A 25,071-nucleotide genomic window follows, 5' to 3' on the forward strand; every position below is an offset into this window, starting at 1 on the left:
AAAGTCCATATCCAGCAAGCTCTAAGATGGGAGCCAGCCCACCTCATTTTCAAATTCTACTCCTCCTCTTACTACATAGCCTTAGGCAAGCTACTTTAACTCTTCTGTGCCTCACTTTGTCATCTACAAAATTTGGACAACAGAATTAATACATATATAGCTCATAGAACAATGTCTGACACATGGTAAGTATTTAATAAAAGTTATCATTATTACTAGTATTATCACATATTGTAAATTATTAAAGACCTTTAAATATATAGTATACACCACAAATAATATACAGGATATATACTATATATAGTTGTGCCATGAGTATATAGTATACATATTATATAGTGCATGCAGCGTATAGCCTATATATAGCACATTACATAAAATTATTTAAATGATTATATATTATGCTTACAATATTCTGCAGTAACACCAAGGAGAGTGATTGTTTCTGACAAAGTGGGTAAAGATGTAGTTATAAAGTGACAATAATAAATGTTTGCTGAGGGCTCAGAGGCCCTTCTTAAAGCCTTTTCTAATACAATCTTGGTCAACCCTCGTGAGTGGATAATATGTGCCACACTTTGGTTGAATAAATTCATCCTCAGAAAGGGTAAGTAACTTGCACAGCCATCCCTAGTAGAACTGGGATTTGCACCTGGGTCAGACTATCTCCAGAATGCAAGTTCTTAGTCGCTGTGCTTTATTCCTCCATGATGTGTGACTTTTAATGCAAATCAAGAAGGCAGGAAATGTGTAAAATGTAGGAAATCAAAGGGGATCTTGGAGACTTTGACAGTTGAGGAACAGGACTGTGGAAGCAGCTCTGGCAGGACAGTGAAAGAATGCTGAAAGACCCTTCTGTGCTGCCACTTTGCCTAGATTGATGACAGGCTCATATGACACTTAACTGTCCCTGACTGAAGCCTCCAAGCTCATGTTATAAACAGATGGGAGTTCCTGAGGATAAGCATCAAGTGGGGTAGCAGCAGGCAGGAAGCCATCCCCTGTCTTGCCATCAATCTCTCTTAGATTCTACCACTTCCTTTCATTTCTAGGTTGGTGATACACCAATGACCATCACTTGCTCAGAGTCCCATTGACTCTGGGAACAGATGTCAGGCAGAGGCTGCGGCATATCACAGAAGGTCCCTACAGCAGGTGAGAATGCTTAGACTCGCTCTTAGAGTTATTGGCAAGGGCAAACCTGCCTCCTCTTCCAGCAGCCATCCTTGACTTCAGTGTTCTTACCTCTACCATCCAAGAGAAGATGGTGGACAAACAGGAGATGGGATACACAGCTGGGGCAAAGCAGTCAAAACAGACCACTTCTGCTCTCACTCATTTCTGCCTGAGGATGGGAGATGTACGGGGAGACTGAAAAACCTGAAGCCTCTTCTCTGACCAGGAAATTCAGACCTGTGAGAGATGACAACACGGAAGCTAATGAAGTTGCCCTCGGGGCCACCCAAGTAAGCATCATGTGTGCATTCATCTGTGAATATACCTGCCAGGTACCAGGTAGATATAGAGACAAGTAGAATCCCTGCCTGCTAATGAGGAGGCATTAAAAAAAACGTAAGTCAGTGGGATTCATGCTATTATAGAGGAGTCATGGGGTGCTGTGAGAGAACTGAAGAGGAGTACCCAGTCAGCTAACAGAGGGTGGATGGGGCTGGAACACGGTGGCCTCTGAGCTGAGTTGCGAAGTTGAAGTGGAGGTAATCAAGGGAAGAAGTGGGATGACATCGTTTCAGGAGGAAAAGATGGAAACGGGTGTTTTTGCAAATGTTTGTGGTTATGGGGAATTCTAGCACACCTTTCCAACTATATTTTCTGAGAGGGATAGGTGAGGTGGTAGAGGATAGAAAGGTTTAAAAGTGACCCCTTTAGGAGAAGAGGGAGCTGGAAAGAGAGCTGGCAAGGGATGCAAGGTACATGGCACGGGACTCTCCCACATCAGCGTCCTCTTCCTAATGTAGGATTCGATTTGAATTCTGTTTGTTTCCCCTCTTTTAGATGGTTTTAGAATAAGAAATGCTGCGTGTTGTGGTGGGAACCAAAGCAGTTTCACAGAACACTTTCTGTGTTATCTCATTTGATCAACCCACTTTACAAATGAAAAAGCTAATGTACAGGAGGGATAAGTGACTCACTCAGTGTCACACAGCTGGGGGAAATGAAAACATAAGGAAGGTAAGAGATTCATTCCTCCCACTTGGGGCTAATGGAGATGATGAGAGTTGAGCACAGAACTTCCAACTCCAAATCCCTAATTTCCCACTGAGAATCCAGAGTCCCAGTGGGATCTTGAATTCATCTCTGAGCATCAATTTCCTCATGTGTAAAATGACTGAGTGAGTCTCTGAAATCCTTTCTTAATTACAATTTGCACAGAGCCTCTGTCAGTGTCTTAGAAAGGAACTTAATAGTCACTATCCCTCTCCCCTAAAATTTTCCTTGATGAGGGCATATATGACTACAGATTCAAGAATGACCAGTCAGATCCCACCCATATGCCCCCTAACCCTGGATTGAGTCTTTGACAGGAAACATCAGACAGGCTTTCCAACATTTCCACAACCCCATGAGGTTTGGGAATTTCCTAAATAAACAAATTTACCTCAATAATTCACTGACCTTGGACTGGGCCTATGACTCCATGGTAGAGTGCTTGCCTAGAATGCGTGAGGCACTGGATTCAATTCTCAGCATCACATATTAATTAATTAAAGGTCTATCAACAACTAAAATTTTAAAAAAATAATAATAATAAGTCACTGACCTAGAAATCATGCATGGAGAGATGGCATGTAATGAGTACAGAAGACCAAAAACAAGCTCTATGACCAACTAATTGTGTGCCCTTAATCAAGGCCTGATCACCTCACTCAGACTCGGTGTGTTCAACTGTGAAATGAGGTAGTCAAAATAGAGGATCATTAAGTCATCCTATCTTAAACATCTCCCATAAACCTAAAGTTGTATAAGCAACTTGATTTTCTAGTAAACATTTCCCACTTAACAACATCCTCCAGTTTCTCTACTAAATCAGCTCCTCCTGCAAAAAACAGTTGTTCTTAGTTTCTCAGACAAGAAGTCACCCTTGGAGTCAGTCACCCTTGACTCTCCTCCTTTTTTCATTCTCTGACCCAATGCATAAGAAAACCCTATTGACTTTATCCTCAAAATATGCCAACACTCTACCTACTTCTCAGCACCTCCACCACCACCACACTAATCCAAACTGCCATCATCTCTCCCCTGGATTGATGTGACTACTTCCTACCTGGTCTCCCAGCTTCTGCCATTGTCCTACCACAGTTACAACAGCCAGAGTGATGCTCTTCAAGCCTAATTATGCCCCTGCTTTGTTCAAAGTCTTCCAATGGCTTCCAATCGCGCCAGGGTAAAAGCCCAATTTCTCATTAGGGCCTGAGCCCTACATAATCTAGCATCCTCCCTGCTCCAGTCTCTGTCTACTCTCCCCCTCTTCACTCAGCTCCAGCCACACCAACCCCCTTGCTATCTCTTGCACAAGTCAAGTGTGTTCCTTATTAGGGGGTCTTCATACTTGCCATCTCCTCTGCTGAGAATGGAATTACACTTGTCCCTTCTTCAGGTCACTGAGCAGATGCTATGTTCCCAAAGCAGGCTCATGGACCATGCTATATCAAACAGCACCTGCAAACACACCCCACCAACATTCTCTAGTCCCTTAACCTGTTTTCTTTACCTTCATGACATGAACACACTGTTTTCTGTAAGCAGCACATCTCAAACTGTAATGTGCATACGAATCACCTGCAGATCTTGTTAACACGCAGATTCTGCTTCCATAGCGCTGCACTCTGCACTTTGTAACAAGCTCCCAGGTGACATCATTGCTGTTGGTCCATGGACCTCAGTCTGAAAACACAGAATATATGGTACTGTTTATTTTCATTTGCTTATTGCTCATCACCCCCAACTAAAGGGTCACCTTGGTAAAAAGCCATAACTTTGTTTTGGTAACTTATATATTTCCTATCATTTATATCAGGGTTTGACAAAGATAAACATAAAGTACACTTAACTGGGTAAATGAATGAAGAGATGGAGGAGGCACACAAAGAACCCCAGAAGGTCATCTAGTAAAGTTCTAGGAACTGGGGCAGAATCCAGTGGAATGGTTTTCTGAAGCAGACAGAGATGTGATAAGTCTCAGAAGGAAATGATATCAGATCAGGTCAGCTGAATTTAGCCATTAAGACAAAGAAATTAGTTGGGCCAGCAATGGCTAGAACAGACCTTTGTTCTGAGAAGTGAGCAGGTTCAAGAGAACTGTTGTGACTATAATGCTCAATGTCTATTGGTGATGCAGAGATTAATGGTCCATCAGGAGGCTATGGTTTAAAGTCACAGAGTTAGGAAAGATAGATTCTATTTCATTTCAACACATTTTTAGACTACACAAGACATGTTCCCTAAAGTTTACCATCCACTACATTTGATTTCACTTGTTATTAATTTCTTTCTAAAAGAAGTTTCAATATGAAAATTTCATGGTATACTGTATTCAGTATACTTCAATGCTGACATGGTTTTGATGACTGATGATGATGATTGATAATGATGATGATTCCCACCTTACATTTCAAAAGAATTGGAAGCAGTTTATAAAAAAATTTTAAAAACAACAACATTCTTCTAGGGTTTACCACAAACCATGTTCTAAAGACTTTGTAGATATCACTCATTTAATCCTCCTACCAATCTTTGAGATAGGTACCTTTATTATCCCCACATCATAGGGAAGAAAAGTGGAATTCCCAAACAGGTTGAGTGACCTGCCCAAGATCATTCAGATAGCAAAAGTCAGTACCTATAATAAAACAGAAAATAAAATTTTAAGAACCAAGTCATAAAAGAAGAGACAAGTGGGAAGAGACTCATTTTGTCAGAAAATGTCAGGAGAAAACACTGCTTAACACAAAACTTAACTAAAAGCTTCCTGGTGATCCAGGGGAAAAGGAAAGTATGGTAGATTTTAATCAAAAGTGACCTCAGACAAAGAGGCTTGTGGGACTGAGCCAGAAACACTGAAGAGGGTAGTTAGGGTGAGCAATGCCACTCTAGAAGGAAAGATCAGACAGAAGTGTAGAGTAAGAGGGGAAAGGTGACCAAGGTGACAAAAAAGGTGCAACAGGGGTGGAATGAAATAATGGAAAAGAACAAGGTAAGATTTCAAAAAGAGACGATAAGAGTCAATATAAGCTACCAATGCAGACAGGGGTCAGCACCCAAGCAAGTCACGGAAATGCAGGATTCTAATCACAGAGTTCTTTAGCACCTCGCTACCCAAAGTGTAGTCCTAAGACCAGCAGTAGCTGCATCATTTGGGAACTTGCTGGAAATATGGATTTTCAGCCCCACCCAGTTCTACTGAATCAAAGTCTGCATCTTTAACAAGACACTCAGGTGATCTGAATGCACATGTAAGGTGAGAAGCACTGCATTAGCACAGACTTTGGTGAATTTCCACACAGAAATAGACTCTTGACACACCCAAGTGCTGAGATAGGTGCTTTCACGTTCAGGATCTCATTTAGCTGTCTACCAATCATATAGTACCGATATCCTTTTGGTGCCTACTTTACAGATGAGAAAACTGAAGCTTACTGTCATGGTCACATACTTAGAAAGGGACCGGGCTGGAACTTGTTCCAAAATCAATTAGCAGAGTGCACATATCAGAGAGCAAAATGGCAAACAATGGAAGAATCCTCCAGGAGTAGGTTCTGATGGAGGGGGGGAGACAGATGTGAGTAGGCATGATAGGTGTGTTGCAGGAAGATACTACCAGAGCCTTCTGAAAGGATGGCAAAGCTCACCCGCCCCAAATCCATTTCAGTAAACAAGTCTTTCTGCATTCAAACTGAAGACGTGTAGAGATGGTTCCAGACACACCAAGCTGCCCCATCTGAGATCCCCGCCCCACCCCCACCTCAGCTAGCTGTGTGGTTATGTTAGTTATCCTTCTGTTTGTTCCATCCATTTAGTAAAATGTCAGTGTGGGAGCAAACCGAGAATGAACTTATCTTTCATTTGCCAATTAGTCATGTACCACTTGTAACTGTTCTTGTGTGTGATTTATGTGTATGCATGTGTTACATTATTTAACTTTTCCTTTATTTGTGGTTGATGTCCCCACTCAATTTTTATTAAGTTCCACGTGGGCCAGGACAGTCTTCTATTTAATCAAATTCCCCAGAGCACAAGGTGGACGTGCAGTGCATGTCTAACAAGCTTTTGATGCTGGATTGCCTCTTCTAGAAAGTGAAGGCATATCCCTCCATGGCCCTCCAGCGAGAGTAGTAGGAATGAAGTTGACAAGTGCATAGGCTGTCCTTATGGTCCCTTCCTTGCCCCGTTGAGCCCTCCCCTTTGGGGCCCAGGGAATCCCTGCTATGCTTCTCCTCTTTCATCTTCATGGGAAACTGCAACTTCACCACACGTGGGTGTGTGGTGTGAAGACACTAGGTGGTGTTCTAGTCAGGGTAACTGTTTTGCTGTGTTGTTTTCCTGCCCCTTCTTGAGAAGGTAAGTTCTGGACAGGCTTACCTTCAACCAACCCTCAAAGACAACCAGCAAACCAAGTTCCTATTTCTCAACTGCCCCTCAGAATCACGCCCCACTTCAGGATCTGAAATGAGATCTGGGTCACTTGAAAGCAGCAGCCAAAAAAAACGCAGCTTCCCAGAACGCAGGGTGAGATCAATGCTGCTGAGTTTCCCTTTCTTCTCCCAAGATCTCTAGGCAAAACTGATTTGCATGCTGGGACAACTGGGTACCTCCCAACAGGAGATGGAAGACAAGAAGCCTGAGGTTGCTGGAGATGCTGCCATCTTCCCCAGCTGCAGGGAGTGGAGAGAGATGAATGCTTAAGAGAGAACTGTGAAGATCTTTGGGAAGCCTAGGGAAAAAGGACCAGACTGCCCTAAAAAGAAGTCATGGCTATGGCCAAGATGGGATTTTTGCTGCCTGGCTCTAAAATAGGATTCAAGTTGCAAGATGCCCTAAGAAATGAACTAAGTCCTCTGGAATCCTGGTTGAAGCCACAGATGGGGGCAACTGTGTCTGCCTTGCCCAGCGCAGACCACAGAATTAGCCCCACTGGATAAAATCCCGAAACTGGCTGGCTAGTTCCAGGATTTTACCCAGTGGGCTCCCTCAGACAGGGAGAAGGGAAACCTAATTTTGATCACTTCTCCCTCCTCCGGAGCTTCTCCTTTTCCTTCATTCCTCTTCAGCCCCCTTATTGTAAACCAGCAGCTGAAACCATTCACTTTGTTTTTGTTTGCAGTGCTGGGGATGGAACTCAGGGCCTCGCACTAGGCAAGTGCTCTACCACTGGCAAAGCCCCCAGCCCACCATAAGTCAGAGGCCTGAGTACAAACCAGAGCACTGTATATAAGACTTGCAAGGATAGAAGGTAAAAGAACTGAGAAGCTCTCCTTTTATTTAGAAGCATCAGGCCCCCTTGACCTTGGTCTCAGGGGTCAGACTAGGGAGTAAGAAAGAAAGAGAAGGGTCGAGATTCCCAATATACTCCTCCTGGTGTGAAAAATGGTGGGAGGAGGAGTCTGGTATGGCTGTGGCCCCATTGTGACCTAAGGATGTCTTTCCTAATGGCCATCCCAAAGCCTCCCAAGACACATCTGCATTACACAAATCAGAGAATCAGGCCTACAGAACAAAAATCTACCTGGTCACAGAGCTGGAAGAGAAGGATGTGGCAACCCAGGGGCCCAAGAGCAGGGACATATAAAGGAGCTAGACACCCAGGGCTTAAAAATACAGTGGGATGTGGCAGATCCTTTATTGTTAAATACCAGGTTATATCTCATTCTAGGCAATGTAGGGTGTTTTTAGCTGTTAGGGGAGAAGGACTTGGAGCGTATGGGGAGGGAAAGCTGTGCTATTACTGATGTATAGCCTGGGTGAAGGAAGGGGGGTGCATAGATTGGTCTACAGGGCTTCATTCATCAGTTCCTTTCCTGGCAAAATAAATTGAGTCAGTTTCAATCAGTCAGTCCTGCCACCACTGCCCCCCTTCTTATATTGTTGTATTCAATTCTAGGTAGGTGTGCCTCTCACTTAGGGTCCCCAAACACACACCCTAGACCTCAGATGACTCTGGCTTCCTGAAGTCGGGTCAAAGAACAGATGTGAAAAGCCGTTAAGTCACATGACTAAATGGAATAAACTGGGGTACTCCACCATCCAGAGAACACCTTAGTTCAGTTCAACATTCATGCCTCATCCCAGAACGGCCTGAGCCCCCAGAAGGTTCAGGAGGTGTCTTCCGAGAGCAGAGTAGTGGGACCATTCAGAGTACAGTCTCTGGGGCTGAGCCCCTGGATTTGCATTCTGGCTCCACCACTTACTCTGTGACCTTGAGAAAGCAAGTTGACTTCTCTACACCTCATTTTCTCCCACGTAGTAAAGAATAACAGTGGAACTAAATGAGATACTAGATATGCCGAGCACAGGTAAGCAGAGATCAGAGGCTTAATCAATAAAAGTTAGTCTCTTATTTTTATTTCCATTGCTATCATTCTGTCATTGAGATCAGGAGCCACACGACCTGCAGTGAAGTCCGTTGGAGCAGATTTTTGAGGAAGCCCTTGGTATTCCCAAAGGCCCTTAACTTCACTAAGATGTCTGGGCACACCAAAGTTGCTGAGTTTTGTTTACCCTTGAGGGGACTTGGGACCCAGGATGGCCTATATATGTTGAGAGAGTCTGATGATTCCAGCACTTCTGTCTTAACGTTCCTGGGTCCAAACCACCTTTTTTATAGATTCACTATAAGAACTTGCCCTTGTCAGAGTTTTATCAACTCTGAAGGATTCAAAATGATGTTAACCAGCAGTTCTGACTGGGCTTCCGCCAGTCACAGTTCCACATGGCTGCATTCGCTTCTCTTCCTCTTCCTGTCCTCCCTTTGCTGATCTGGATTCGGCCTGGTATTCTTGTCACAAGGTCACTGCCCAGGTGAGCTCAGCTCAGCGTGAAACAAACAGCTCATCTGAAGGCACCATGCGGTCTGTAAAGGGGGGGAATAGCCCTCCTCAACCTCCTATCTTCTTACCACTGGGCTCTTTCGGTTCCATCTTGTAAAAGCCAGGCAGAAAGGATTTTAATCTGAGCTCTCAGAGCCCTCAGACTGGGAGCAGGAGCTGCCCCTAATTCCTTGGGTGCCATGGCCATAGTCGGCAACCATTTCCTGAGTCCCATCTCAGTCTGAACCCTCAGCTTTAAAAGGAAGCTGGGCACAATTTGTTTTCCAAAGGCTCTCATGCTTGTTATTTCTTGAACTTCAGTTTTAATTGTTTGGGTGTTCTCCAGAGGGAAGCCACACTCACTTGGAATTTAACCATTCTCTCACCCACACTCGCTCTTCTCCCTGCTCCTAAGCATCAAGAATCCCTGCTGCACCAGCTCAAGTTTTGTGCCGCTCTAGTGTTTTTGTGTTCTTGGCCCATGGGGCATATTTTATAAACACACAGTCAGTTTACACTGCCTGGGAACTTAGGGGCTTTCCTCTGTGCGGGAAACAGCTGTGAGGAACTTGACCAACCTTTGCTTTGTGCAGAGCAATATATCACCTCTGATCATTGCATGGGACAGCTGCACTGTTGGTCTCCTGTGGTTATACCTGAGGATCTTCCCAAAAATCTGAGCTAAGAAGGGTAGCCTGCTCTGCTCTCCTCCCTTGTTTCCAGTTTAATTGTTCATAAATGACTTTGCATACTGCAATACCTGGTATCTGCTTACCTTCATACCACCTATCAGCAGCACCTTCAACCAACTGACTACTGTGGGCCTTTTAGATCACAGAATCATGGACTGGTAAAACTGAAAAGTGACTTCAAGAGAGTCATTCACCCAACACACTAGACAAACTCTATGTGCAAAACACTGCTAGATTCCATGTGTACAAGAAGGTAAGCAAGACCCAGCCCCTATCCTCAAAGAATTGACAGACTCCAGGCTCTGCCAACATCTCCACAAAGCCTGTGGAGACCTCCTCAGAGGCTCAGGTTGTCCTCCAATACATTACCCTGTCTCTCTGTTGACCTCTATCATAGTACCCGTCATGATATAGTGAAGTGATCTTCATGTCTTTCCTGCCTATAGAACGTAACCTTCCAGAGGGCAAGGCATGCCATGCTGGGTGACATGGAGATGATGCAGGTCCTATCATCAGATTTTCATACCAGATAAATAAGAGTAGAAATGCTACATTTATTGGCCACCTTGGCTAATCACTAAAAACAGATGAGGTTGTAGATTGACTGAAGGAGAAAAATCCAGAAAAGCCAAAGGGATACCACCAATACCAAAAACCCAAGAAGAAGCTGGTCAAAATGGGAAATTCCAGTCTACTGCTCTCTTGCCCCTCTGTAAATCCTTTATTAAATCTGAAGGAGGTTGTATTAGTTTACAAGGGCTGCCCCAAAAAGGAACACATACTGGGTGGCAACAGAAATTGACTTTCTCACAGTTGTGGAGGCTAGAAGTCTAAAATCAAGATGTCAGCAGGGGTGAGTTCTTCTAAGAACCTCTTTCCTTGGCTTACAGGTGACCACCTTTTCCTCTTTGTCTTTCCATTGTTTCCCACACTTATCTATGTCCTAATCCCTTCTTGTAAGGACACCAGTCATATTGGATTATGACCCACCCAGTTACCTCACTTTACCTTAATTACCTCTTTAAAGACATATCATCAAATGCAATCACATTCTGAGGTATTGGGGTTAGGACTTTGACACATGAATGTGGGGAGGACACAATTCAGTCCATAACAGAAATCAACACTTGTGCTCACAGAAGTGGCTGAGTATTCCTATTAAAGCCACAACCAATCAGTCCCAGAGACAAGAAAAAGTCCTATTGCTTCTTGGCTGTTTTATAACCTTGGGGATTCAAAGCTTCATTCGCACTGGTGACCAAACCTAACTCTGCTTTGCCACCACCATCTACTATATATCCCTTCCCCTCCCCACAGAGTTGTTACTCTCTGAGGTTTCTGTATTTGAGCCAAGGGTAAGAGAAGGTGTCTTTGTGGAGAAAATAAAGAAACATGTCTCCCTTGGGACCAGGATGTGCAATGACATCGATGGAGGCAGTTTCCAAGGAAAAGTACTGGCTTGCTTCCCACGCTCACAAGGAGAACACAGGAAAAATGTCCAAATGCCTTGGCTAGATGGAGAAGTGCCAAGCCACCAACAAGCACCAGCAGTGGATTCCTGACTGCCAGCCAGTGTCGTGGTGCTGCTAGACAGGAACCAACATGGACCTGAAAGAAGGACCTGCCAGCAGAATGATCCCCCATTCACATGGCTCTTGTTGTTGGCTTGTGCAAGGTCACAAGTCCTTGGCAGCTTCAGTTGCCAGGGCTGTTCCTCACCCTTGGTTGCCAGTTGGCATCATGTTGGAAAAGAGTACAGGATATGAGATTCCAGAAGAACTGACTCATTGTAACCAGATTTGGCCTAGCTTGGCCACACAATGCCAAGGCAGCAGGGGGGATGTTGCTGACTCAGTGTAGGGGAACCCAAGGACAGGCAGGTGGGGAGTGGCTTGGGATGAAGCATGCCCACAAAAGACAACTGAAATGGCTGAAGAAGCTCAGTGCCCAGTCACCAAGATAGAGCCCAGTTCTCTAAGGAAAGGGAAAATCACAGGCAGTCTTCTCCACTTCTCATGAGCAAGTCTCAAGGTGCAAAGTCCTGGAGGATTTGCAGAAACAGTTGACTTCTCCAGGAGATTCCAAAGCTTGCTCCAAAACCATCCAAAGCAGTCCAGATGACATGCTTCTCAATTACATCCTGAAATTGCATCTATGGTAGGTAGACCAAGTTGAGATGCTTGGCTCTGGAGCTAGAATTCAGATCACAGCCAATAACTTTCCCTGAACCAGGTAACATCTCCACTTTACCTGGAGATAGCCACATTTTTCACACAAAGACAAGATTAGGAGAAAGCAGGCAGTGGTCATGGTAGGGAGTGGATTCTGACTTAATAGAAACTCTCTGGGGAAGAGATAAGACTGTGGTCATCTTGCAAGAGGTAAACCTCAAAAGTCATTGGAGTTGCTGTGTAGAACTACTTAGCCCACGAGTGGTCCTCACCTTCAGTGGGTAAAAACAAAAAGCAATATCCATGTAATTTGAGGATTCTGTCCAGGAAAAGGCCAGAGGGGTGTATCTAGCACTGACCATCTGGTAACCCCATTCTTTCAACACATTTTTTTTTGAGCACCCAACTTGTGACACAGTGAAAAACAAGATAAAAGATAAACTCACAGGCCCTTCCCTCATGAAGCTCACATTGTAGCAAAGATAAAATAATCAATTATGTGACTCAAAGTATTTATAATTGTGACAAGTGCTATCACAGTAGTTGAGAATGTTAGCTAGAATACAATCTAGGAGGTACAAGAAGGCTTCCTTGGGGAATCGATGCATAGGCTGGGGCCTGAAGGATGAGTGGGAATCATCTAGATAAAAGGATGGGATAGGGAGGGGAGATAACAGACCAGGAAAAGAACAACATATGCAAAGTCCTTGAGGCTGAAACAAGCCTGATAGCATCATGGGACAAGGTCCCAAGGAGCTGAACTCCAGAGAGTGGAATGAGATGAGTCTGCAGAGCATTCTTTCGGGGAGGATGCATCGTGCAAGGCCTTGTGAAGTTCTAAAGTGTTCTGATTTCTATTAAGAGCAGTGGGAGCCGTGGGAGAGCGGGGGAGGGAGGAGATGGCACAGCTAGATATACTGACCTGAGCGCTCACCACCTCTCTTACCTAAGGTTGCCTCGATGCAGAGGGAGAGACTTGGCCTTGCGTCTGAGTCCAGCGTGATTTGCGAACCCTAAACAGACAATTCAACAGGGTTTTTTTGCTTCTAGCAAGCTGAGATAGCCAACTGAATTGCAAAGATAAAGTTTATGGCAGGACATCCCTGTGGGCTCCCATCTGACCCACATATTGAATGGTATCTATACCAAGAAGGGTAAAAAACACCTAGCTTGCAAGAAAATGAAAGTAAGTCAGGATTCTACAGCAATAGTATAAATGAAAGCCTACAAAAAGTGGGAAGTAGGGCAGATCAATGATGCCACATTGAGACCAAGCTCACAGGACTCAAAAGAGCACAGAAGTTGCTGAGGAGAGGACTCAGCCTCTTTCCATCTCTGACACTCAGTGATCTGCTGCAAATCCCATCATGAATTGATCAACAGTCACTTCTTTCTTCCCCTGGAGTGACTCTCTTTGAGTTATAGAATTCTCCTGAACTGCTCCAAGCCAAACAGTCTCTTTTTTCACGCCAGGGTAGAAAGATACAGCAAAACTTCAGAAAACAGTTCCAGCAAATCCCTCCTCTGTCCCTGAGTCAACCATCCTCCCTGCATCCCAATTTCAATCTCAATCTCATCACCCAAGGCACAAAGATTCAACTCAGAAATCAGCAGTAAGGGCAGAGTGATTCTGAAACAGACCATGCTGACCCACTTTTGGTGACTTAAAAGAAATGGCCCCTAGACTCTGCCTCTGAGACCTCCCAGGCCCCTCCTCCTCTGGGTGGACTCATCCCACAGAATCTAATCACACAAGCGTAAGAAGACAAGAAACCTAACATCCTATCCTTGGGCTTTCCCATGCCTTATCTAGTGTGACACAGAAATGGAGGAGAAATGGTCTGCAGCTCCTGAGAAAGGCAAGAGGCAGGTCCACCTGGGCCTAAGGGTTCTCTTTTAGGTCATATCCCCTCTTTCTACTGCAGCAAGTTCCTGCAGGCAGCCTTGGGTGGACAAAGAGAGGGCATTTCTGGATTCCATGCCCTAGTAAGCAGGTACCATGACAGCTTCATTTTAGTGAGGTGGCCCCTCTCTCCCTTCTCCTGCCTAACCAAGACTTCCTAAGTCAGGATGTTGGTATATTTTCTTTGCATGTTTTCCCTGAGCACCCCTATAACCCCTGGGCACCAGGCACAGTAGATGTCTATTTTTTTTCCATCCAGCACCCCTGCAACCAGTGACTCCTGACCTGTCCTCTTCAGCACACACCTGGAGTTCCTCCTGCAGAAAACAGCCCCTGGTCACTTCTCAAGACCTTCCTCTGACCCCTCCACAGACACTAAGACCCAGATTCAGCAGCAAGAGCTGCCATAATGATGGAGCTCCCCCTACTGACAGCTTCCATGGTGGAGGGCCCAGAGGACTGGTGGGAAGAGACCTCCCTCTCACTGTTCTATAAAATTAGGTTCCAGGAACACCTTCCAGCTCACCTTCAACCACCACCTCCAAATAAGGACAGCTTTCTCCAGAAGATCTTAGGAATCAGAGCTCTTTATCAGTGCCAGGACACTCCGGACCACACAGAACTTGACGTGACACCCAGGAGAGGCTGTTACCCAGTGCTGGGCCAGACAGACGGGATGAATTTGAGGGTCCCCACACGCACTGAGCACAAAGAATCATGTGTATCAAGTGATCAAGTCATTCAATTAAGCGCCCATGCTGACCGCCTCCCAGAGAACTGACCTACTCCTTCCCAAGGAGTGCTGAGACACTTCACCCACCCCAAACTGCAGGCAGTACAAAAGAAGCTGACAGTTTCTGAGGGAACTGTTGATAACAGCGACCATAAGTAATATCACATACCTGATTCTCAAAGTACCATGACCTTCATCTAATTCTCAGAAGCAATGCCATTACCCACATGAAGCAGATGTCTCCATCAGATGAGGAAACTGAGGCATAAAGCAATAACAGGCCAGAATGAAAGCTCAGCTCCTTCTACCTAATGCCACTTTCACGAGGAGCTGTGAGCTGAGGACAGTAAGGAGAAAGAACTGTAGAACCAGGAAGCCTTGGAGGCCTGAAGTCCTGTCAGGGGCCTGCCAGAAGAGGAAGCCCAGAGACTCAGGTCTCCCCCTCTCTGGGTGCTGAGTCACCATAGAGACTCAGAATCCCCAACATCAGGGGGCCAAGAGCCTCATGGAGAAGCAGGATAAGTGAAGGAAATTAGCACAGGTTTAGAGGCTTAATTGGCCTTTCCTGTTCTGACCATCACCATGAAGCACAGCCTTTGGAAGAGTCCTGGAGAGCACTGAAGTCTGCTGAAGTCGCTCATTGGTGAATCTTTCGTGTCTCTCCCATCCACAACCCAAGTTTATACCATCCAATGCCAAGGGCTACTTGGGTGCCACCCATGTAGACTATACAACAATCCCCATTTTCTGAGGTTTTGTTTTACACAGTTCAGTTACCCATGGTTCAAATGCAGTCCAAAAATGTTAAATGGAAAATTCCAGAAATAAACAATTCATAAGTTTTAAACTGAGTGCCATTCCAAGTAACATGATGAGATTTCACACCATCCTGCTGCATCCTGCCTGGGATGTGAATCATCTGTCTATGGCTGTATACACTACCTGCCTGTTAGTCACTTCATAGCTGACTCAGTTGTCAGATCTCCCTCTGGTATTGCAGCTCTAACAGTCAGGTAATCCTTGCATAGTAGCCAAGTGCTATGTCACAAGTCCTGTATCGTTCACCTCACTTCGTCTCATCATGTAGGCATTGTATCATCTCATCTCACATCATCGCAAGATGAAGGGGAGTACTGTACAATAGTATACTTTGAAAGAGAGACCACATTCATATAACTTCTTACAGTATATACTATTATAATTATTCAATTCATTATTAGTTATTGCTGTTAATCACTTCCTGTGCCCAGTTTATACATTAAACTTTATCATAGGTGTGAATGTATAAGGAAAACAGTACATAGAGAGCTTGGTACTCTCTTCAATTTCAGGCATACACTGGGGATCCTGAAATGCATCCCCATGGATAAGGGGGGACTAATATATTCAGTTTAGAAACTAGCTGAATGTGGAGGAGAGGGCAAGGAAAGGAAAGGGCTCTAACTTGGGTGTCTTCTAGAATGTTAGTTCTATTCTCCAAATACCAGGAAGTTGAAATGAACCCACTGAGAAAGGAGCTGAGGAGCTAATGGGGGTATACCCAGGGTCTTGCCCACCAAGAGGCAGAGGGAAGCCTCTCCAGAGACAGATGAGGGTAGCAAGGAGAACCTAGAGAGTCGGTGGGCAGGGAAGGCAAATGAGAACATAGAAAGGCGAGCAGGCTTATGAGTAGCTACGCTGCCTCAAGCCCCGCACCTACTGTTCTCACTGCTTGCCTCCCGCGCTCTTTGGAAATACGTGTTCTCTTCCAAAAGCCATAGCTTCTCCTGGGGAGAACACATGATAGAGAAAATATATTGTAGAAGTGTGTGTGGCAAATATGGTAGGGATACATATTAGAATAGGATTTGGATCCTAGTAGCGGTGGGTGGACAAGCATTTCCATCAGCAATGTCTCTTGTAGCTCTAATAATACCTGGTTTATTGTTAACACTGGTTTCTTCTCCACTCTCCAGAGATCCCAACTTCTGGCCCAGAGACCCTGACTCCTCTGTTTTTCCCATTACCCTCAGAGTCCAGACTGGCCTGGATTCCAAATAATGACCACACTGAACCAGAAGTCACCCTCCTGGCCAGCACTCAGGGCCTCTCACCCCCTCTTCCCGTGTATCACACTGCATCAGAGGCATGCAGGCCTGGGCAGGTCTGGCATAGCCAGCTCCCAGGCTGGGGTGGGAAAGTTGACATTTCCCCAGAGTTTACTCAAAGTGCATATGTCCTAACAGACCATATCCTCTAGGACCTCACAGGGACCTGGGTGGTGCTATCAGAACATTTCTCAGGCTTATAAACCCCTTTGATTTGTGATCATGCCAATGAAGTCTCCAAAAGAGAACAAAAATCAACTCCCCAAAAAGAAGTTGATTTTCTTGGAAATCTAAAACTGCCTCAGTGGCAACATTTCTCTACAAATGGGTTTTTTAATATGCCCTTCCTATCTCTATGGTCAGAATATCTCTTTTATCTGATAACACCATGAAACATTCCAGCAAAAGGGACCACCACATTGAAATAAATACCAAATGATCAGTGCTGTACTCATCTTCTGCTCTGGAGACTATGGAGAAGGTGAGATTGGTTCATGAAAAAATATGCTCTTCTTTCTGGAGAAAGCCAGACACATTATAGACTTCTCTGAGTTCTGAGATTGAGTAGGACCCTCCAAGAGAGGCTGTGAGAGATGGCCCATAGTGAGCAGGAATGGTCATTGCCCATAACCCAAAAATGGAGCCTCTGCTAACAACTCCCAGAAGGCTGCTGCCATGTCACCTAGGCAATATGTGGCTAACTCCACAAAAAACAACAGAAGAAGAAAAAGGGACTTTTTTCTAATAAATATTCTTTTGCAGCTAATCCACCCTTTGTAACTGTCAGGCTTCATGGGGCTGGCAGCAAGCCCATCAGATAACAATGCAGCTGTGACCTGAGAAACGTGAGAAGAGGGGCAGATTAAGAAAGATGAAAAACATGTTTGGCAACTGTGTCTGAGTGGAGGTACAAGGGGAGTCCTCAGAGGGATGCCCTGGCATTTCTGGGACCCCAAAACTAGTGCTACCTGGGAGCTGTGGCTACCCAACAGGGATGAGGTCAGTCAGATGTGCGGGCCCTGAAAGCAGACAGCTGGTTACTCTATTATTTTACACAGGCATTTATATCTTAAAATTGTGTGAGTTGGCTTAATGGAAAATGGCAATAGAGTGAGAGAGATGTCATATCACAAGGCACATGCTTTTGGTGTCCCCCGCCCCCCAGCTTCAGACCAAGGACCACACAGCTCTGCAGGGAAGCAGCCCAAGGCAGTGGCATTCATTCTTCCTGCTCTCTGACAAGGTTCCAGCAGGCAACCATGACAAAGCAAGATGAAGCTGCAAGGAAAGGGATTTGACTAACAGGATTTTCCTAACCAAGAGCTGACAAGTAGGCCAACAAGTGCATGGATATGCATGGAGATATTAGGACAGAAAACTTCTGAGTAAAACTTCCGAGTACCCCAAAATGTCTGAGTCTTGATAAAGAATAGATAGAAACACTGGTTTTATAGGCTGTGATAGGAGAGGACTATTAAATAGATGGAAGAAATGAAGGAATTGACTTCCTTATTTAGACCCCTACATCTTTCTCCGACTGCCTCCATCATCAGCTATGACAACATTCCAAAGAAAGCTCTCTCCCAACCAGCTCCCCAGGAGGTCTCCAAACCTGCCATATTGTTCCTGCTGTTTTTTCTTGGATCCCTGCCCTGTGGGTCTCAGCAAGCCCAAATGACCTACAGGGTTTTGCACCATCTCTAGCCAGGGGCCACCTTCCCTCCCGAGAGGGAACCGAGAGCTGTGAGCCCAGGCTCCCTAGTCATCACACCAGGAAGGGCAGTCTGCAGGGGATTGTGGGAGGAGGACAGTCAGACCTCAAGAGACTCTTTCATGACTCAAATTTAACTCTGCAAAGAGGCCCAGAGGCCTGGGACACAAGACTTAAATTAAGTTGTCTCTTGGACTTCTCTGCAACCCAGTCTCTTGCCCATGCAGATACTCTTAAGCCACCACCATGGGTTGTCTGGAGCACTTCAGAGAAACCAGGGTGCAGCATTCACTCTGTCTCCAATCCCAGAACATGTTGTGCATGCCCACCAATACCAAAGGCCAAAAGAGCTGCAGGGCAACCAGGTTTGTGAGGGTCTTATTAGCACTAGGGAGAGTAAGGCCCATATCATAAAGACATGATTATTTACTAAGAAATTAAGTAAGACTGCAATCACTGCTACCATTTATAGATCACTGGCTACACTCCAAACCTTGTTTTAAGCTCTTCCCATTCATGAGTTTGTCCCATCCTCACAACACCTTCCTTTTTTAAATTGAAGTAAAATTTACATAGCATAAAATGCATCACTTTAACCATTTTAAACTAGTATTTTCACAATGGTGTACAGCCATCATGACTAATTCCAAACTATTTCTATCACTCCCAAAAAGAAACCCCATACATATTAAGTAATGACCCACAAAAACCTACTTTGGAGGGAGGTACCTTCTACTAACAAAGCTTAACACCATGCTCATGGGGAGGAAGAAAAGTTGAGAGAGTCCAGCCAGGATTGTTGAACAGGTCCTGAAAGGAACCTGGAACTGAGAAGCAATAAATGGATAACTGGCACAATACTCAAATTTTACACATGAGGAAATGGAACATGGGCGGTTCAGTACTTTGCTCAAGGACACACAATGAGGGATAAAATCAGACTGTCTGATTCCAAAATGAGGCAGACACTGTGTCTGGAGGGCAAAGGTTCAGGGGAAAAAGCTGTGTATCTTCTCAACTATAAATAGTACAGGTAAGGTATCTCTGGACTTCTTGACCAAATATAAAGATACTACAGAATGAAACATTCCTGGAGCTTCAGATCAGGTAGTTTTAGAAAATTCATTGAAGAGCTCAAAAAAAATAGTAATTCTGTAAACCTTAATGTATTATAAGAAATTTAGATCCACACAGTTAGGCCAAGATTGCATAGGCCAAAAAGTTCAGTAGCAAGCGATAAGCATTTGCTGAGCAAACACCATGCTTGGCATGAAGAAGAGTAGGAAGAAGAAAACCTCTTCCATTTCTGTTCTCCATCAGCTGGTGCCACCTGATTTCTCAGATCTTCCAAGATTATGTTCTCTGTTATATATCCTGATATTGTAAGTCCTGATGTACATCATTCTTAAATAGTTCTTACTCTGCCATGGCTCTTACTTTTTCCTGGTTGTTGATGTTATTGCTGCCACTTTCATCTAGAAGGTATTCCCTCTCCCTCTTAATTTATCTAAATCCTATGCCTTCAGATGAGCACGGGCCTCAATGACTCTTCTTTTGTCCAAACACAGAAATCACATCTTCATCACTGTAATAATAGTAAACACTTAAGGAGTCCTTGCTGTGTGTCATATACTGACAAATAATTTACTGAGCACAATCTCATTTAATTCTCCCTAAAAAATCCAGATGAAGAAATAGGACCAAAGAGGTTAAATAATCTAGTCACGCAACCACAAAGTGGCAGAACCAAGATTAGAATCCTGGTTTTTTTTATGATTCTAGAACCTCTTCACCACCATATTAAAGGGCATTGCCACTAAAGGCAGACATCTTCTGTAGTACTTCATCATATGAACCTAATACTGCTTTCTAATTATTTCCCACATTCTGGCCTTTTCTTCCTGCCAGGTTACAAGCATTCTGAAGACAGGCACTATGTATATAAAAGCAGCCCAGCCTAGTCTCTCAGGCTATAGATTAGTTTTCTTCTTCTCCTCTCTGCTCCCACATCATCTGTCAGTGATGAAAGGGTTCCACATCCAGAAGAGGAAATTAACAGGCTTATCTGAAGGAAGAACTAATCCTTGTACCTTATACCTTGACCCAGGTAGTAAATGAGTATTGTACTGAGAGAACTGGAGCAGGCGGAAGGGCAGAGAAGGAGCAGTACATTGCTTTATGTCTAGCCTAGAACCTCAGGTTCACTGTCAATGTCAACCAACCAACAGTAACAAAAATTCCCATTTCAGAGCCCCTGATGTGTGTCAAGCACTGCTTTAAAAGCTGATTTGCAGTATCTCACAAGCCCACATAGCAAGCCTGAGGTAGGTGCCACTATTATCACTGCTTTATTGAAGAGGAAATCAAAACTCAGAGAAGTAAATTTATTAAAGATTTGTTGCTGGTAAGTGGTAGAATTGGAATTTGAAACCAGGGTTTTCTGGTTCCAAAATCAGAGGAGGGTATCTCCAAATCTCTTGAGGGAGCAGCACCTTCCACCAATGTCCAAGTATTCGGATTTACCACATTATCAAATATTCACTATTCTGTGAGCAAAACTGATTTAATCATGTACAATATGATCCCTATTGTTAAGAGACTTGCCATCTAGACAAGGGGACAGATAGAGGGAAGGAGGAGGATGCAGGACAACCACCTGGACTGGACAACAGTGAAGGAGCAGCCTAGTGAGGGAACTGACAGATGGAGAAGAAAAGAATGGGAAGTTTTGGGACAGGGGCCCATTGGATGACTTCTAAGTTTTCTTAGAAAATAGATATGTTAAGAGTAGAACTCTAGCAAAATACAGAGCTGGGGATGTATACTTTATAGTAAACAACAAAAAAAAAAAAATAGTAGAAGATGCAGCCACAAAGCCATATAACTTACTCAGTTACACAACCTTGGCTGGAATTCCCAAGGTAGGACACCAAGAGGTATCAGAGCCAAGGCCAGAGAACTGAGTATCAAGAACCACGCAGAAAAATGGAGCAAATTGTTATATGCATATATGAGTATATTACAATGAATCCCACTACTATGTGTAATTATAATGCACTAATAAAAAAGTTAAAAAAAAAAAAAAGAAGAAGAAGAACCACTCAGATCAGCCGAGGAGACTGTGAGAGAGGTAGAAAGCAGGTAAATTTCATGCCAAGTTAGTCAGGGATGGCAGTCAGAGAGATTTGCTCAGTGCAACTCAGTAAACATTTATGAGTACCAAGTCTTCATTCCTTTGATATTACATTCCTTCAACAAGTACTGACTAAGAATTAATGTGAGTCAGCAGTGTTCCTGGAGTATGAGAGAAGGGAGAATACACAAGTAAAGCCCTAGGCTGCTACTAGGAGAATGCTTATGAGCAAGCATTATGAACTATGTGAAGAAGTCAGACCACAAACCCCATTACTAAATCACCTAAAGCTGGGCTGTGGACACTAAACAGACATGTGGCCAACAAAACTGCTAACCAATATATAAGTAAGATTTAAATAAGAACAATAGACATGAGAGAAGTCAATAGGTCAAATAAAGTTTTTTTCTGCCAGATGAAGAGATGTGAACATATTTGGAGGCAAGGAAGAGTGATGGCCAATTTAATTATAAGTATCTTTACACTTTTAAAATTAAACTTTCACATTCCTTAAAAACTGAATCTTATTATCAGTACTTCTCAGATAATATATATTTATCTCCTAGAAGTAGTTCTAGAAGCTTTTGTCATTTTAACTGATCCCAGTCAGGGAAACCCCATCCTAGAATTGAGGCAAGAGGAAATGGTACCCAGAATTCATTCACAAACCTACACATACTGCTAACAGTGGACCGAGAATTTTAAAAACGGCCATAAAATGGCCATCAAAGATGGAAGAGACCTTAAAGATCATCCAACTTGACTTTCTTATTTTCCACAGGTGGGGGGAAACTGAGTCATGAACATATGAAACACATGGTTTGTCCATGGTGAATTAGTAACCTTGGCAGATTCAAATCCAAGTTTCCTATACAGATCCTATAGCAAGAAAAAGAACTGTCTGTCTAGGAAGAAGTGAGGAGGCCAGGGAATCTCTGAGATCCTTCTGAGCCCTGAACAATACCTTTATTGACCGCCCCCCCAACACCTGTCATGCTCTCTGCCTGACTCTTATTCCATCAGCCATCTCAACTCCAGCTACAGAATAAGAGAGCTCATCTGACAGGTCTCTAAAAGTTCCAACATGATGGTCCTGAGACTCTAGCCAGACACAACTCAGAAAGGCCAGCTCAGAGCCGGTCGGACTTTCCTCGGGCTACCTAGTTCTGACCAGAACTTTAAAGTCTAGGAAGACAAAGCCTGGAGGATCTGAAACCCATCTCAGTTTCTCAAAGCAAACACAGACAAGGGCACCAGGCCACGTGCAATGGCAGAATACTTGGTGGTTCTCCTTACCAGAGTGTACCAGTACCAGCCAGGGCTGAGGCAGAAACTCAGCAACCCAGCCCTGGTCACCACTAGTCCAAGGGAAGCTATCAGAGCTACTGCGCTCTCAAGTGCTCAGACCTAAGATGAGGAAAACATTTAAGACCAGTGACAGAGAACCCAGGGCCTCTGGGGGTCGGAAGGAACCAGAGAAGGCCCACCACTACAACTGCCTTGAGTGGAAAAGGAAAGAAGGGCTCTTGTTTCTCCAAGAGGCTTCACCCTGCCCTGGGGAGGAAGCAGCTCCCCAGAAATGACACTTGAGGACTTGGCTTGGGGCCACAGGCACATATAGTTCAGGGTTTTTGTTTCTACTTTATAAATGGAGGCAGGCGAGAAAATGAATTCTTTGGCTGAGTAACACAATACTCTGAGTCCAGCCCACCAGGCTTGGCCCTGGGAAGAGCAAACAAGCTGCCTGCCCTGTCCCAACAGGTTTGTGGACACTCACCCCTGGCTGCCATTCACTGCACTGAGGTGTGGATGCTGGGGAGAGGGGAAAACAAATCCCCATAAAGCATGGAAATGGGGAAAACCTACAGCCTATTCCTCTACCCCCAGAGTGAGGTCAGAGCCTGGTAAGGCCACCAAGCCATCAGACACAACTCTCTGCTCCACCTACCCACCTCAAGCCATTTCAGTTCTCACTTCCCTTGCTGACCCAGGCCCCAGACCCCACCTGTCAGTCCAAGATTTCTTCCCCTCAAACCAAAAGACCTCCCAGTCCCCACCAGCCCAGGCTGAGGGTCTCTCCCACTGATGTATATGTGTCCTGCAGGTCACCAGCCAAAAGTAAGCACCCAGACCACCTGCTGTGATCCAACAGGTCAATGCAAAGAAAATGGTAATAAGAGCATTCACACAATATTTTGCAGATTACAAAGTACTTTTTATAGACACTTTTCCGTTCTCACAACCACCTTCTAAATTAGGCATTATCATCTCCCTATTTTACAGAGTGGGAAGCAAGAGGCTCAGAGAGTTCAGGTCTCCCGTTCAAGCTCCCTAACTCTACCTCTCACTCTCAGTGAGTCTCTACTGATCGTGGGTACCATGAGCAGTAGAATAGGTAATAACTAACTCAAGCTATTTAACCCCTCATATTTCAGACCTGGCAGCTGAACAAATGAGAGGCTCTCACCTGGCAGGCCTGAGGGGGCCAGGCAGATATGGGTACAACCTCAATTGACCCCTGCTCCTGCAGTCAGCCCAGCCCTCTGTCCTCTCCTGCAGCCGCCCTGCCCCACCCCTCCACACACTCCAGCAGGGCACCCTCAAGCACTGTTTGTTTTGCTGAGAGTTTCCGTTGGCTCCTTGGCTGGCTCGCGTGTGGGTGTTTGTTGTATTTCTCCTGCAGATGGCAGACAGCATGCCCTCCCCAGCATCGCCCCACCCCAAGGGCTGTGTGGAAAGCAGACGCTGCCAGCCGAACAAAAGCCTAGCAGGTGAACAGCCCCGTCTGCCTTCTGCCGGCATCTTTTATCCAACCCAAGTCACAGACAATATCTTTACAAAATTCCTTTCAACTCCCCCATCATCTGGAGCCCATCCTGCCTGACTCCCATCCTGCTGGAGCCCCCAGCACCACAAAACCCCTACCCTCACAACACAGCTGCTGCTCTGATGAGGCAAGGGACACACAGTTCCAAAGAGGTTTTTTGTTTGTTTCTATCCATTACCTTCCTCAGAACCCAGAGACCCCCATGATCCAGAAACTTCCTTCAAAAGAGGAGGAGCGCATTGACCTTGGAATACAGAAGATGATTGTCATGCTCAGAACTCAGCAGAAGGGCTCACGGAGGCCCTTAGCTTTTTACTGTCCCATGAGGCCAGGGGTGGGAATGGGAATGGAGGCCACTAGAAAGGAATGTTTTCAAAGCTGATGTTCCTCCTTCCCAACCCAAGTGTGCTCACCTGACAGACCTGAGAGGGCCAGACAGATGTGTGTACAACCTCACCTGACCCCTGCTCCTGCAGCCAGCCCAGGGTGTCTCATCCCCTGTGAATATGCTGGGTCAACGCCAGTGAACCAGCTACTACAGAGTACAGGTAATAGAGAAACTCTGAGTGTCCTTATTGCTGGCAACTGTGGTCAGAGCTGCAATAATGAGTGCCCATAGATGTCTCCTGCATTCCCCCCACCACCACATCCAGAAGCTCAGGAGCAGGTTCTTCCCTCCACCCCCAGGCTAGATAGCCAAGTTCAATCCTGTTGTCTCTTACCAGCTTCTCCACTCTGCCCAGGTCCTCAGGTGCTAGTTTGCCTACCCAGTC

General features: G+C 44.9%; 1 protein-coding gene across 2 annotated transcripts in view; it reads right to left on the reverse strand.

Moving 5' to 3' along the window:
• Nucleotides 1-24,012, reverse strand: part of POU2AF1 (POU class 2 homeobox associating factor 1) — a 69,703-nt gene extending 45,691 nt beyond the window's left edge. Inside the window, exons 1-3 of one of the 2 annotated variants that reach the window (XM_079101651.1) lie at nucleotides 23,939-24,012; nucleotides 4,064-4,170; nucleotides 3,799-3,897 (exon numbers count right to left, since the gene is read on the reverse strand). In XM_079101651.1, the coding sequence (XP_078957777.1) occupies nucleotides 3,799-3,897; nucleotides 4,064-4,124 (160 nt within the window). In that variant the 5' untranslated portion in view covers nucleotides 4,125-4,170; nucleotides 23,939-24,012. Of the gene's footprint in view, nucleotides 1-3,798; nucleotides 3,898-4,063; nucleotides 4,171-4,765; nucleotides 4,862-23,938 lie in introns of those variants that run through there. The other variant, XM_079101652.1, reaches the window with a different exon arrangement.
• Between the last annotated feature and the right edge of the window lie 1,059 nt (nucleotides 24,013-25,071).

The sequence above is a fragment of the Sciurus vulgaris genome, assembly GCF_902686455.1.
Source record: "Sciurus vulgaris genome assembly, chromosome: 11".
Lineage (NCBI taxonomy): Eukaryota > Metazoa > Chordata > Mammalia > Rodentia > Sciuridae > Sciurus > Sciurus vulgaris.